At 40.5% G+C, this 16472-nt stretch overlaps 1 protein-coding gene and 1 long non-coding RNA gene across 2 annotated transcripts in view; one reads left to right on the forward strand and one right to left on the reverse strand.

Annotated features, from left to right (window-relative positions):
• The window catches only part of SLC6A19 (solute carrier family 6 member 19), a 254175-nt gene that overhangs the window by 177661 nt on the left and 60042 nt on the right, over nucleotides 1-16472 (forward strand). The window contains 3 exon segments of the mRNA XM_030209679.1: nucleotides 414-595; nucleotides 11601-11711; nucleotides 15867-15979. Coding sequence (XP_030065539.1) covers nucleotides 414-595; nucleotides 11601-11711; nucleotides 15867-15979 — 406 coding nt within the window.
• LOC115474285 lies at nucleotides 2963-7232 on the reverse strand. Its single transcript, XR_003942834.1, has 3 exons — nucleotides 7221-7232; nucleotides 4490-4491; nucleotides 2963-3047 (listed from the first exon to the last, which is right to left on the reverse strand). It is a non-coding gene; the product is annotated as an uncharacterized LOC115474285 (long non-coding RNA).

Genomic DNA, 16472 nt, shown 5'->3' on the forward strand with positions numbered 1-16472 from the left:
AGGACTTCTTCTGCTACGTGGACACACAAATTTAGAGTGTGGCAAGCACAGGGTGGAAACTCAGTCAACTGATTTGTTTGTAATATGTGAGCTTTAGCACCATTGTAAGCTCCACTCATATTCTTACCATTTGTCCCCGACACTCAGAAATTGGAATTTTATTTTTCTGAGAACCTTAATAATTAGATTGCAATAAAAAGATTGATTATATATTGCCAGTCTCAATAAATATCTCAATTTCATATAATCCAGTTTCCTTCTTCAAACAGCATATCTTAAGGTGAAACTAATTTGTTCTATGTAAGTGGAATCGGGAATTATAGCAACAATGATGGAGAATAATATTTTGCCAAATCTCTTTCCATATTTTTCCTAATATGATTGAATATTTATTACGTTTCTTATGATTTCAGGCTACGTAACAGAGTGTGCCAAGAGCTCTCCTGTCGATTATTTCTGGTACAGAGAAACATTAAACATTTCCACATCTATAGATGATTCTGGCAGTCTTCAGTGGTGGCTTGTGCTATCCTTAGCCTGTGCTTGGGCTGTTTTGTATGTATGCACAATCAGAGGAATTGAAACAACTGGAAAGGTAAGTATTTAATTGATATACAAGAGAAAGTATTTTAGTATACATTTGCCAGTATGGAAGTTGCAGCAAAACACAGAGGCTCAATAATATAGCAGCAGATACACAATGAACCCAGTATTACTACTAGTATGGAAGTTGTACGTTTTTCAAGAAACAATAAAATCTATAGAGTAAGGCAACTTTATAAAACATTTTTCATGTGTGAAGCATGTTTACTCACAGAGAATTTCTCTTATAAAATTGTGTGGTTATATATATGTGCATAAAAGCACATGTGCCGACAAGAGCATGCATACTTTTATGTGAACTGCACATACTTATTCATACAGGCATAGTTTGGGTAGAGCTGGTTGGAATTAAGATGTATGCGCATATTTTATAAAATACACTTATATTCACAGAGACTCCATGCACATATTTACACCACCTTTGGAACAAATGTAAATATGAGCAAAAGCATTTTTGTGTTACTGGCATTCATTGTTGGAGCCTGTTGTCTAAAGACTGCTCAAACGCTCAAACTATATCTTTCATTGTCAGTGACCTCAGTCACACAACAACTTTATATTCATTCTTATACTAAGTGCATACTACTTCAGTTCAATACTTAAGCTTATAACTGTTTAGTAAAAATGTCTTAAACTTAGATTAATAATTTGCCAGATCCACAATGGGTGAGTCACAGTAAGCAGAACATCATCAGCAAATAGTGAACTCTTATATTCATCCGCACCCACCTGCAGTCCCTTAATATCCGAATGATCCCTAATTCTTTGTGCTAGGGGTTCCATGACTAAAGCAAATAATGAGAGAGAGCAGACAACCCTATCTGGCCCCTGTTACAAGGGAAAAGCTGCAGAATAGTCCCCATTAATTTTTATAGCAGCTGTAGGAGTTGTATACTGGCGCACAATCCAATGGATATAGTGACTCCCCAAGCCCACCTTGCAGAGCATAGCTAAACAAACCCCAGTTAACTCTGTCAAATGTTTTTTCCATACTGATTCCCAAAAGCATAGTTTGGGTTCCTCCTTTATGTGCTGCCTACATGGAATGCACCATCCTTTTAACATTATCCGCCCCCTGCCTCCCACTAACAAATACGGTTTGGTCAGCATGAATACCCTGAGGGAGCAAAACCACTAATCTATCAGCTAGAAGCTTAGTCAAGATCTTAACATCTAAGTCCAAAAGAGAGAGTGGGCGATAAGACCCACAAAGTACACTATCCCTACCTGACTTGAACAATATGGTAATTCTCACCAGTTTCATGGAGTTAGGTAAATCCTCCCCACGATGCATCCAATTAAACACTCTAACTAGCAAGGGCACCAGTTGCAACACAAATGTTTATAAAAGCCTGAGAAAAAGTCATTCAAGCCTGTGGGAGACGCTTAATGGAGTAACATCTTCTTCAAGTAGGTGCCACAGCAGGTCTGTAAGTATAGGCAGATTAATATTCCGCAGACAAGTTCCAAAGGCTTTATCTGTTACCCAGGATTCCATAGAAACCAGTGGCATAGCCAGACTTTGGCAGGAGGGGAGTCCAGAGCCTGAGGTGAGGGGGCACATTTTAGCCCCCCCCCCCCCCCTGTGCATTAACACTACTGAGGTATTTAAATATCTCTATCATATCCCCTCTCTCCCTCCTCTCTTCAAGCGTATACATGCTGAGGTCCATGAGCCTGTCCCCATATGTTTTATGACAGAGACCGTTTACCAATTTGGTAGCCACCCTCTGGACCGACTCCATCCTGTTTATATCCTTCCGTAGGTATGGTCTCCAGAATTGCACACAGTACTCCAAATGGAGCCTCACCAGAGACTTATACAAGCGCACTATCACCTCTTTTTTCCTGCTGGCCATCCTCTCCTTATGCACCCAGTCATCCTTCTGGCTTTGATTGTCGCCTTTTCTACCTGCTTGGCCACCTTAAAGTCTTTGGACACAATCACCCCAAGTCCCGCTCTTCTTCTGTATACAGAAGCACTTCACTCCCTATACTGTACCTTTCCCTTAGATTATTGTAACCCAAGTGCATGACCCTACATTTCTTAGTATTAAATCTTAGTTGCTAATTTTCAGACCAGTCTTCAAGCTTCGATAGATCCTTCCTCATGCCATCCACACCCTCTGGGGTGTCCACCCTATTACAGAGTTTGGTATCATCAGCAAAGAGACAAACTTTACCAGACAGCTCTTCTGCAATATCACTCACAAAGCTGTTAAAAAGGGCCGGCCTGAGGACTGATCCCTGTGGCACATCACTGATAACATTCCTTTCCTCAGAGCAAGCTCTTTTTACCACTACCCTCTATCCTCCCATTTAACCAGTTTTTAACCCAGTCACTTTTGGTCCCATATCAAGGGCACTCAGTTTATTTATCTGTTGCCTGTGCAGAACCTTGTCAAATGCTTTGCTAAAATCCAAGTACACCATATCTAGCACCTCTCCCACGTCACCCAGTCAAAGAAATCAATCAGATTCGTTTGATATGACCTGCCTGCAGTGATGCCATGCTGCCTTGGGTCCAGCAGTGCATTCGATTTGAGAAACCTCACGAGCCTTCACTTTAGAAGCATTTTCATTAGTTTACTCACCACCAAGGTCAGACTGACAGGTCTGTAATTCAAAGCAAAGGTCTGTATTTCTTGTGCAGAGGGACCACATTTGCCCTTCTCCAGTCCACTACAGACTCTAAGGAGGCATTGAAGAGGTCAGACAGCATAGCCATCAGAACATCTCCAAGCTCCTTGAGCACCCTTGGATGTATCCCATCAGGCCCCATTGCTTTGTCTACTTTTAGGTTAGCTAGCTCCTAACAAACAGTCTTCTGAGAATCGATCCCGGTCTACCACACTCCATCCCCATAGCATTTGTTTCTGTAGTCCTACCCCTGATTTTTCATCCATGAACACAGAACAGAAATAACTGTTAAGCAGTTCAGCTTTATCCTTGATCAGTTTCTACATATTTCTTCCCTCAGCTTTGAGCCTCACAATGCTATTTGGCACTTCCTCCTGCTACTTATATACTGAAAAATGTCTTGGTCCCCAATTTTTACCATATCAGCTATCTTTTCTTCATTAGTGTCTTCGATTTCCTGACAACTTTTTCAGCTTCTCTTAGCTTTTCCAATTATTTGCCTGTCTTCCTCTTTCTGAGTCCTCTTGTAACTTGTGAAGGTTAATCTTCTTTCCCTTACCTTTTCAGCTATTGAGTTTGAGAACCAGAGTGGCCTTCTTTTTCTCTTACTTTTATGTAAATGTCTAATATAAAGGTTAGTCACTTTTAAAACAGCTCCTTTCAGTTTTGCCCACTGCTGTTCTTCTTCCTTCAGCTGTTCCCATCCAACCAACTCTTCTTTGAGAAATTCCCCCATTTTGGCAAAGTTAGTTCTCCTGAAATCTAGGACCTTCAATCTCGAAAAAGCCCTCTCCCCCTTTGTCTTAATATTGAACCATACCATTTGGTGATCATAGATACCAAATGATTTCCAACAGTAACATCAGAAACAATGTCCCTGTTTGTAAGCACGAGGTCTAGACTAGCTCTGTCCTGTGTAGGATCTGTCACCCACTGCTGAAACAGTTCTTCCTATAGAGAATCCAAGATCCCTTTCCTTCTAGTTGACCCCGCAGGGAAGCCCAAATCGATGTTCGGCATATTAAAAATCACCTATCAGTAGTACTTCCCCTTTCCTAGCTATTTTATGGATATCTTCAATTAAGTCTCTGTCCACTTCTTCTGACTGTGAAGGTGACCTGTATATTACACCAATATAAATAAAATTTCCTTTTCCTCCTATCAGTTTAACCCACAGCGCTTCTTCCTTAACCCATACATCCTGCAGTTCCTTCACTTGGATATTATTCTTAACATATAATGTCACTCCTCCAAACTTTTTTCCTACACTGTACTTCTTGAATAGGTTATAGCCAGATATAACTACACCGCAGTCATGGTTCTCTGTGAACCACGTCTCTGTGACCACCACTATATCCAAGTCGGCTTTTATCATTGCAGCCTCTAGATCTAGGCTTGTTTACCATACTACGGGCATTGGTATGTAAGGCTCCAGATGTTACCCTGTTTTCCCCCTTCTATAGGGGTATTTGATGTCTTACCTTCTTGAGGATTGCTAATGACTGTGGGGGCTTTTCTCACCCATCCCCAGCAAATTTAGTATAAAGCTCTCTTTAGAACTTTAGCCAGTCTGTTACTGAAGACACTTCATCCCTTTCTTGAAAGATGGACACCGTCGCCGCTCAGTAGCTCTTGGAAAATCATCCCATGGTCAAGGAAACTGACGTGCTCATGTTGGCACCATCCATGCAGCCACACATTTAGCTCCAGGATGTGAGCTTCCTCATTTGGTCTTACCTTCAACGACAAGAATTGATGAGAACACCGCCTGTGCACCTAGATGCTTTACCTTCTGACCCAGAGCAATGAAGTCACGTTTGATATGTTCAGTAGGATATCTAGCAGTATCATTTGTGCCTACATGGATTAGCAACATAGGATAGTGGTCAGTAGGCTTGATGAGTCTAGGCAATCTTTTCGCTACATTTCCTGGTTATAAGCTGCTTATAGAACTGTATAAACTGCTGCGGGATTTCTGCTTGCTTATAAAAAATATTGCCTTCCCCCCCTTTATATGCAGGATGACTAATTCCTTTTGTCTCTACTGAATCTTCAGAGCAAGTAGTCTATCCGGTTTATTTCCAAATTCAAAATGCATTGGTTCAGCTCGTTGCAATTTGTGAGCTAGTTCATCCAACCTTAATTGATGAAGTTCAGTTCTCTTTTGCTGTAGGGTCAGAAGGCTATTCTGAGAACAGCCCTATTTATGCTGACCTTCCAACTGAGCAATTTGAGCCAATAACTCCCTGTCTTTATCCATTTTCTTCTTTTTTCTAAGGTAATCCCATTTAATAAAACCCCTCCGAATGACAGCCTTCAACCCCTCCCAAACTATCCCATCCTGCACATCTCCCCGATCTTTAAATTCTAAATACTCCAGGATTTCCCTTCTAATATATCCTCAACCACCTGGGAATCCTGCAACAGATTTTTGTTCAGGCACCAGATTCCTCCAATACCATAACATTACCCACATTAAAGGTGGCCCATATTGGAGCATGTGCAGACTGTGTTTGGGACTCTATCCCTGCATCTAATAAGCATTGGGACCAATATGGATCACCTAGCATAAGATCATACAGGAGTAACTGTTATGATGTGAAGAGTAAAAGGAGTAGTCTTTGCCTGTTGGATGCTGACTACACCATAAGTCAATTAAATGAAACTCACACATAACAGCAAGCAATTGCTTGCACGAGAGCTGTGCTCCATCAGCTCCTTTGGGAGACCGATCCCATATGGGATCCAAAACCATGTTAAAATTCCCCCAATAAGCAACTGACCCAAGTCCTGATTTCCCAAGAATGTACCCAGATTCTTCCAGAAGCTAGCAGGTAGATCACATGGGGCATATACATTTAATATTTTCAGCTTATCCCCCCAATTCTCCCTGCAACAACATTCTACCCTCCAGATCTCTCTTTACAGTATTTTGAATTAGCGCTACATCACAGCAGTTCCATAAATAACAACCCCTGTTTACGTAGCTAGTTTAACCCTTTTATATTAAAGGATACAATTTTACAATTAAAACCTGCCTTCCCTTTGCCACCCTCCCACCCAAAAATCCTAGCCCCTTTGCCCTTCTCCCCCTCTATCACCTGACAGGCCTTTATAGAAGAAGTGAGCACTCAAATAGCATGAACACACCAATGCAGAACCCATATAAACAGCCTTCCCATTCCCCCTAACCTAACACAACACCCCTGTCATATACAATTGCCATAAACATTGCCTCCCCCCCCCCCCTCCCCCCCCCCCCCCCCCACACCACCCTGATGCACACTCCATATCTTTGTCCAAACCTTACAAGAAACAAGAGAGCAGCAATTGTCCATAAGAAAATGTAGTTTCAAGTGCACATATCTAAAACATCACACCCTGTGTCCATCAGCACTAGATCCAGTAACACACCTCTGTCTTGACGCTTCTGTTGCCCGTTGCATCGGGGGAGGGGGAGCCTGGGAGCAACCTTAGATGCAGCCAGGCCACTAATATCTCCCAGGCCTCTTCCTTTACTCTCTTAGTAGTGCCGCCAACGCTGAATGCAAAGGCAAAGAGAAACTCACTGGTACTGATATCCCGCCTCAGATACTGGGTGATTCCATGCAGCTCTCTCCTGCGCTTGAGGGTTACTGGAGAAAGATCTTGATAAACCTTCAACGTGATAAATAATTTTGGAGAACAAACTGAAATTCGAAATATTCTTTTAACAAATATCAATACAATGAAGAACCCAGCAAATTAAACCATGACGTACAGTTGATATAATTTAATAAAACACGAGGAAAAGACCTCAAAACACCCAAAAGCTTACTATTATTTCAGCATCTTCCACTGGGGTTGTATTATTCATCATTGGTCAGAAAAACCTCATGATGACTCAATTTTATTTCTATGTCCATAAATTTTTTTAATTGGTTTCATTTATTCATCAAATTTAAAAAGTGATTTTTAACTTCAATTAGACACATGACCCTCAATGCAGCAATCAGTATAGCCTAACTTTCTGCAGCAATATTTTCATCAATATCAAATTGAAAAGTCAAGCACTTAACTGACACCGGACAGTGGCCAGACCCTTTTCACTCTAGTGGCTTCCTCAGGGGTTGTGTCTTGAAAATCTGAGATAAACCAGGGTTGCATTAATTGAAATGAAAACCTACAAACCATACATTATAGCAAAAAGAATTATATAGAGATTTATCTTGAAACAAAAAATCTGGCATTTTAAAATGTATGTTGTAAATTTAAATGTTTGACTTACAGTTGTCCTTGGCTGGACTCTTGCCAAATGTGTTAACAAATTCATTCAAAATGTCATCCAAACATATACTAAAATGCCAATCTAGCTTGAGCCAATCACAAACATACTGTTCTGAAATCTTAAATCCATTGGCTATTATGCTAATTGCAATCAATATACTCATCAACTTAAAGCAACCATCACAGATAAAAAAAAAAAAAAAGAATGTATGCCATTCAATACTATTATTGAGTCCATTAGGTTCTAAATATCTTAACCAGTGTATCCATTTTTGCTCATGCCTCAAAAGCAGTTTTCCTCTGATCCTCCCTGAATGCCTATTTTAACATGATTAATTATCAAATATCGCAAATGTTCAAATTTATGTTTGAATTCATAGCAATGATTGATTACAGGTGCATCACATTCCTTTTTAAACTATATCGATGTTCATTCAATCTAATTTTATGACTTCATGTTGTTTTGCCCACATATAATTTGTTACAAGGGCATAAAATTCCATAAACTGCATAATCACTATTGGAATTTGCTGGCAAGCTAGGACTGGCTCACAATCTAAATGAGTAAGATGCAGGGCAGTACCAGGCAAATAACATTCAGGCAGACATTCAGCAGAACAGGTTCTAGACAGTGAATCCATCATTCTGGTTGTATCAAAATTGAAGCTGGAGAAGCCTGAGTTTTAAGAACTCTAGGGGGTCTTTTACTAAGGCACGCTCACGTTTTTAGCACGCGCTAAAAACAGGTGCGTTTCTAATGTTAGAGACACCAATGCATTCCTATGGGTGTCTCTAACGTTTAGCGTGCGCAGAATTTTAGCATGCACCAAAAATGTGAGCACGCCTTAAAAAAAGACCCCCCCCCCTTAGTTAATTAAAGGTGACTCCTTGTCAGATCAACAGGATCCCCACACTGTTTCCAGGAATATTCTGGATCTCTGGTTAACCAACTTGCCATAGAGTTCAGGATCACTGGTTGAAATCCCATCATGCCTGAAACCTCTATTTCCCTTTCCCTCTCTTATACCCTCAAGCCCCTGCCTCCAGGGCTGGTCTTAGTGTTACCACCCCTCTCGGCTGGACTGTAGTGATGTGCTCCCAGATACCTGATTGTTCTAGTCGTGGCGAATATCCAGGGAACACACACTCACAGCCGAGGGAGTGGAACAAATAAACTAACCTTGTCCTTTACTCTCAAAGAATAAAGGAGGAAAAGAAGCTAAATTTAGGATTTGTTCCTGAACTGGAAGAACCACACCTTCAGATTTGCAAATTATCTTTTCTTTATTGAATACAAATGCAAACAAATTTTCATTCAAATAAACTCAAATTCACAATTAGTGTGTGGCTTAATAGAACTGCAATAACATATTCAACATTCAAATGTAGAACTACCAGTAGAACACTTAGGCAAGTCAGGAAAACATAGATTTTTTTTTATTTTGATGTTGTTCTGTTCTTTAGTTTTCCCTTAAAATGTTGTACAAAAAATGATATGTTCTTCAACACCCTTTGCAAATGTCACTTAGCTGTGTTTGAATTTATTTAGGTGAGGTCTTTCTTGCGTTGGAGCTCAGCCGGAACCCTTCAGAGGATAATTCACCGATCTCTTCTCCCTAAACCTCACTTATAAAGAAAATAATCAGGGAAGCAAAATCTTAAACTCCCTGCTTGTCCAGGAACTGACTCCACTCTGGTGACAATTAATCAGTTCTCAATACTGTGGCCAAACTCTCTAATTGAAATAAAATAAGTTAAAGGTTTTCTCACTACAAAACCTATTTCTCACTGTTGATTCCCTATTATAAACTGTTGCAGAAGGCTTTTGCACCGCATTCAGGGATCTCACACAGTAACCCATTCCTTATTCAAATAGTAATACAACATTCCATCTCACAGACTTCACATAAAAACATAACATTTCCCTGCACAGCTATCAGATCAATCTGGAGAATACAGCACACTCATAAAAAAGCAATGCTTAATCTGCCACCTCAAACCTTGTTCTGCAATCAGAACATGTGCACAAAACACACCTTCCACACAGACATTGCCTACTAGCAACTTTCTCCAAAGATCAGATTCACCTCTCAGTCCTTCCAAAATCCTTACACATTTTTTTTCCTGACACCCTTATAGGCTTTCTCGTGTAGTACAATTCCCACCACAAATCAAAGCCTCTCTCACCCTAAAATGGTAAATCACTTATCTCTGGAAATTCAGTGCTATACTGGAACATTCACACTCACCTTAGCCCGCTTTCAATATCAAAGTACCCTTTTTCAATGTCACTTATTTCACTTTAAACTCATAAAATAATTTTTATTTCTTACATGTCACATACTCAGCATACGTTTCTCTCCCAGTCATTCCCTGCTCTCGTCTACAGTTCACTCAGCAGTCTCCCTGGCAACTCACCCCGCCCCTAGAGGAACATCTGACATCACTCAACCAATCAGCTTGTCAGCTAAAGACTGGTTTTTTTCTTTGATCTGTTTAGAATCTTGGCTGCTCCCTCCCCATAGAAGTTACTGCAAAACTTCCTATATAGAGAATGTTAAAGTCAAATTTTAACCTGACTTGTACCCCAAACAGCAAGAAAATTTTATGGTACAACCCCCACTTAATCATGGTTTATTTCTTGAAAAATAAAACCATATGTAAGAAACATCTCACACTTTCTTCACCTAACTCTATTAATAATTTCCAAACTAACTTTAAACCTTTTCCAGCCAGCAGCATCCACCAAAACCCTGGAACAGCCCCCCCAGAGCCCCAGGAAAAAAAAGCATTTAATATATGTTACCATATATTACATTAGCAATTGTGGGGCCCCTGTGCAAACCAGTTCAATGGGGCCCCCCATCCCACCTAGCCCCACCCCTTGTAGACAAGATGTGTTTTAAATATTTTTTTATTTCAAATAAAGACAAATCAAACAAAACTTGTACAGAAAAACTAATTAAAATATGCACAGTGCTATCATAGGAAACCTTTGGGTTTATAAAGCAAAACCATGTGCATGTAAGAACTGGATAAATGAATTAAAACAAATCCCCTTAATATGTAATACTTGGTAGCAATGATGAAACAATGATTGAATATTCACATAGCAAGCAGCCTGAGCCAAAAGATTTATTTTCCACTGAACATAATTAACTTTGTATGAACATGGCTGCTAATAGTGTGCTGAACTGGATAATGTTGGCACATTTAGACTGACACTGGACAGTTCTGTGCAAAGGAAACCCTTCCCTGATTAATCAATACCTTCTCTGTGAAATAGTAATAATAAAAAAAAAGGCATTTTTATAATATACCACTGCATTCCACAAAGCAAAAGGAGCAAGTTCCCACATGCCATCTTTTTTTCTTTTGATGTAGGCACAGGAAAAAAAAATATTTTAAATGCTCAAAGGTTTCAATCTAATGTTTTATTTGGGATAAAATGCCATAAATAAGTAAATAAATAAATAGATAGAAACTCCGAATGCTGAGCACCTAATTCTCATAACATGATGTCTGTTTAGTGGCCCTTTACCAGGAGAAAAAAAATCTCTGCACAAAAATAATAGTACTAGGATGTCGCTTTAACCAGCCCCTCCAAATAACACAGATATTTGATTTTTTTTTACAGTATCCTCCCATCCTCTCCCACCTACCCACAAACCACCTACCCACCTATTCCAGACCTCCTCCCGCTCCCCTGAGCTGCAGGGTGCCCTCCTGGCACATACCTGAAGCCACCTTGGTGGTCTAGTGAAGTCTTCAGGGCATGGGTACATGCCAAGAGGGCACCCTGCAGCTCGGGGGAGGGGAGGCAAGGAATCAGATCACGGCAAAGGCGGGGAGTGGGTAGGAGTGCTGCAGGGCCCTGGAGGCACAGGGCCCTGTGCGACTGCTCCTGTTGCCCCTGCCTAAGACCGGCCCTGCCTGCGTCAACCCCACCCACCCAAATGCCCATATTTCTACCTCATTTTTTACCATCATTTATTCCTCAACCTAATTAGGCCCCAAGAGCTATACCTCTTTTACAGACTATACTGCATTTAATCTGTTCTCTCACATTTGAATTATTTCCTCCCCTCTAGGCTGTCTATGTTACATCAACACTTCCATATGTGGTACTTACAATTTTTTTAATCCGTGGTTTGACACTAAAAGGATCAGTCAGTGGAATTGTATATCTCTTCACTCCAAAAGTAAGTGCTTTGACAACACTATTTCTGTAAACAATGACAGATCAATAGACCTCTGTGTTATTACTAGAACAACTTAAACCAGTGGTAAATGTAAATATTTTTAGCAGTAATTTAATAGTAATTTAGCAAATTTAGACTTAATTTTAAAGGTAATAAATAGAAATGAAACAAAACATAGAAAAGAAAATAAGATGATACATTTCTATTGGGGTAACAATACATTTTTTGATTAGCTTTCAAAGGTAACCCTTCTTCAGATCAGAAATAAGCAAATGTTGACAAATAGCAGAACATATAAGTGAAATACAAAAGCATTCCAATGACAGTCTCACAGGAAGAGATTGGGGTGGGTTAAGTGAGAAACAGGGAGAGCTGGGTGGATGAGAGACAGGGAAAGATGGATGGCTGATAAGAGGGTGACAAAGCAGTAGAATTTTATGGTTTATAATGGGATATAAATCCCAGATTTTTGTTAAGTCCTGTCTAGTGGGTGTCAAAATATTTCATCATTTTGATGTCAGAAGTCTTACATTCCTGGATTGTCTTGGTTTCCTTTTAGTATTCTCACCATAAAGTCATTCATGCAGTGTTCTGATTTTGTAGGCTGTCCCTCAGAGGTGACATCTTGGTTGGCATTGCCATGCTTAATATGATGTCTGTGTAGATTGAATCTTGTCTTCAGCATCTGACTTTTTCTCCAATATAGCACCTTTCTGCACATTTTTTTGCATTGAATAAATATACCACAGAAAGAATTTCCCTTGTAGTGACATACAATTCAGAGCTAGAAAAATTGAAAAAAAAATCATTAAAAGAGCTACAGCTACTGCTCCAGGAGGATGAATTACTCAGGGGCCCTTTTACTAAGCTGCGGGAACAGTGGCCTGCAGTAGTCCAAGCACGTCTTTTAGGCGTGCACCGGGCCATTGTTTACCGTGTCTAGGAAAAGGGCCTTTTTAAAGGGGTTGGAAAATGGACATGTGCTAAAATTGAAACTAGTATGCGTCCATTTTTGGCCTGAGACCTTATCGCCACCCATTGACCTACAGCAGGATTCAGAATGCACCAAATTCAGAATTACCACCTGGATCACACGCTAACCAAGTGGTAGTGCTGATTTGGCGTGCACTGTACGTGTGTAGGCCCTTACACAGCTTAATAAAAGGAACCCTGAAAGAGGTATTCCCAGCCCCAGCAGTGCAGGCCTTCTGATAGCCAACTAATTTAAAACAAGCTCAAAAAGAGCTTGGCACACGTTTCTGCAATATACCAAGCTGTCAGACTTGTGAGTTCTTGTACCAAGTAGAGCGCTGCCGAGTCCGATGTAGCGAACCCGGGTTCTGTTTGGCGGCCGGGCAACCCCAAGGGTCACCTGCGGTGACCACCGTTCCCCGGAAGTTGAGCCCCCAGGTGCAGGCAGCTGGCAGGACTTATGTGGAGAGATGAGAAAGGGGGTGCCAAGGGATTCGGCCAGAAGGTCAGCAGAAAGGAGAATAATTCTGAAGCAGGTACAGGCAAAGTCAATAGGCAGGCAGCAGGCAAGAGTAATCCAGGTACGGGCAAAGTCAATAGGCAGGCAGCAGGCAAGAGAGTAATCCAGGTATGGGCAAAGTCAATAGGCAGGCAGCAGGCAAGAGAGTAATCCAGGTATGGGCAAAGTCAATAGGTAGGCAGCAGGCAAGAGAGTAATCCAGGTACAGGCAGAGTCAGCAACGAGGGACAAAGTAGATAAGAAGCAAACTACAGAGCAAGTAACACCTACCAAAGTAGAAGCCGAAGAATGGAGTCCAGGAAGAGCTCAGTTGATAGTGTTAGCATCTGACATCAGCAGGGAGAAGGAGCACAGCCATAGGACAAGAGCAGCAGGAAGAGGAAACCGGAAGACCAATAGGAAAGGGGAAGAAGGGGGATGGGACTTAATATACAGCCTTTCTGTGGTTTTTCCAGCTACATTCAAAGTGGTTTACATTATATACAGGTACTTATTTGTACCTGGGACAATGGAGGGTTAAGTGACTTGCCCAGAGTCACAAGGAGCTGCAGTGGGAATTGAACCTGTTCCCCAGGATCAAAGTCCGCTGCACTAACCACTAGGCTACGCCCCCACTCCTCCACGCCACTTGAGAGAAGAAAGGGAAGACAAAGAATGTTCCCACCAGAACTCAGCCAGCACACACAGCTGACAGGGAAGCCATGCAGAGAGAGAGCAGACACAGGTGCGTGGAAGCAAAGCAATCAAGGAGCCTGCAACCACCATCTCTCTGAACAAACCCAGAGAAGAACTATACACACATGGCTCAGGGCTGTGCCAGTCCAAGTGTGTGTGTCAACAGGACCCTATGCAGCCCGAGGACACCGCTTGCATTGAGGTAGGGGACATGACACAAGCTGCAAACTGTGCCAACACATTTCACAGGATCCCACAGGCACTCGCATAGGAAAAACATTCAGCATAAGGAGATCCTCTACATGCTTATCTTCAAATGTGGTATATATCATTCCATACAAAAGTGTGAAGAAGGGTGCTATATTGGAGAAACAAGCCAGATGCTAAAAACAAGATTCAGTTTACATAGATTATAAGGATAACAATGTTAACCATAATGTCACCTCTGTATGGACAGCACTTTACTAAACCAGAACACTGCATGAATGACTTTATGGTGAGAATATTAAAAGGAAACTTTAAGACAATCCAGGAACGTAAGACCTTTGCAGTCAAAATGATGAAATATTTTGACACCCAGCAAACAGGCCTTAACAAAGATCGGGGTTTTCTATTCCATTATAAGCCATACAATTCTACTGCTTTGTCACCTTCTTATCAGCCATCCATCTCTCCCTGTCTCTTACACTCCCAGCTCTCCCTGTTTCTCAACTAACCCACCCCAACCTCTCTTCCTGTGAAACTGTTATTGGAATGCTTTTGTGTTTCACTTATATATTCTGATATTGTCAATATTTGCTTATTTCTGGTCTGATGAAGGGTTACCTTCAAAAGCTAATCAAAGATGTATTGTTAGCCCAATAAAAAGGTATTATCTTTTCTTTTCTATGTTTGTTTTTTTATATTTATTACTTTTAAAAGTGGACTAACACGGCTGCCACACCACTTTACTAAGACTTAATTTTGTAAGGAATTTTCCCATTCTGTGTCTGGGAAAAAAGCTTAGGAAGTCAAGTTCACTTGTGTTGAAACCCTAATGGCAAGTATTTAAAATCTGCAACAACAATCATTCTTTATAGAAACAAATTTGGTACAACAATCATTCATTATAGCCAATGAACCTAAGCTTACCCAGCTATTTGATAGGCAGAAAGAGTAAACCAAAACTTCCATTCTCCTTGCAAAATCACAGGTCTGTCTTAACTTATAAAGCATGTTACATGCTCTCAACTTTGCATGATGAAACAGAAAAAATGTTATTCTATGTAAAAAAAAAAAAAAAAAGAAGGGGTTGATATTTAGCTGGCGGCACTCAGCATTTTGCTGACCGGTGCTATGTCCAGAAATTCAATGCTAGGCTATGTCTAGGCTCTGGGTTTACAGAGCCGGCTAAACCATAGCCAGTTAAGTGTGATATTCAGCATTCAACCAGCTATGGTGAACCGCATAAAGATAGGATGATTTTTATGCGGTCCTATTTATGTGGGTACTTTGGCTGGTTAAGTGCTGAATATCACACCCCCAGAATAGCTGGTTTTGCATTAGATGCCAACGAGACATTTTCAGCAGCACTAACCAGTTAAGTGTCATTGAACATGAGTGGCTAGTCCTGAACAAGTGATTTAACCGGCCAGGAGTCATTTCTGGCCGGTAAATTGCTTTAAATGTTGACCCCAAATTGAAGGGTGTTTTTTCCTGCAGTTACACTGATATGAAAAAGCTTCCCCCTCTCTTCCTGATTTCCTTTATATATATATGTCACACTGAATGGTTTCAGATTTTTAAACAAAATATAATATTAGACAATGGGAATCTGAGTAAATGCATACTACTGTTTTTAAATTATTACTTAATTTAAAGAAAATTAGGGGGGAGGGATTTTTCACATCACTGTAGTGTTGGAAATGGAAGCATTCATAATGAAGGCAAAAAGTATTTATAGTAGGTTTCAGCATCTTTGCTTATGAATCATAACCTTTACATTTTAGGTAGAAGAACTGGCTAACCCAGTCACATGGTTGGATGCGGGTGCACAAGTGTTTTATTCCTTTTCTCTTGCCTTTGGAGGTCTCATTTCATTCTCCAGTTATAACTCTGTTCAGTAAGTAAATAATATCCATGCATTTCATTGTTACACTGTAGAGTACTGCAGAATTATTCTTCCTGCCGTCTTCCTTCACAAAAGGTCTATTCTGACTCCCTCAGCCAGTACAAATCTCCCTTTTCCCTCAGAGAAGAGACATCTACTAGATTATTTCAAATTTCTTTGCCATATTTAGTTTATCTGGCATAATTCTCTTTTATTTAGGGTCTATGCAACTCTGTATACTAGGCCCTAACATTTACTCGCTCATTGTGGGTGTAAATGTTTAGAATACTAGCATTAAATGAAATTGATTCTAGCAATTGGAAATCTATCCATTATCAAACAAAACATCTAAATAGAAAATGCTCAAGTCCTCAATATAGGGATCCAATACAATATAAAGATATTAAATCAAATAAGGAAAAAAAACCATGAAAATAGCTAGCATATGGGCAGTGCAGAAATCAATTCAACGTTATCTGTATTCAGCAATCCTTGGTGTGGCAGC

Source organism: Microcaecilia unicolor, chromosome 1 (genome assembly GCF_901765095.1).
Source record: "Microcaecilia unicolor chromosome 1, aMicUni1.1, whole genome shotgun sequence".
Taxonomy (NCBI): Eukaryota; Metazoa; Chordata; class Amphibia; order Gymnophiona; family Siphonopidae; genus Microcaecilia; species Microcaecilia unicolor.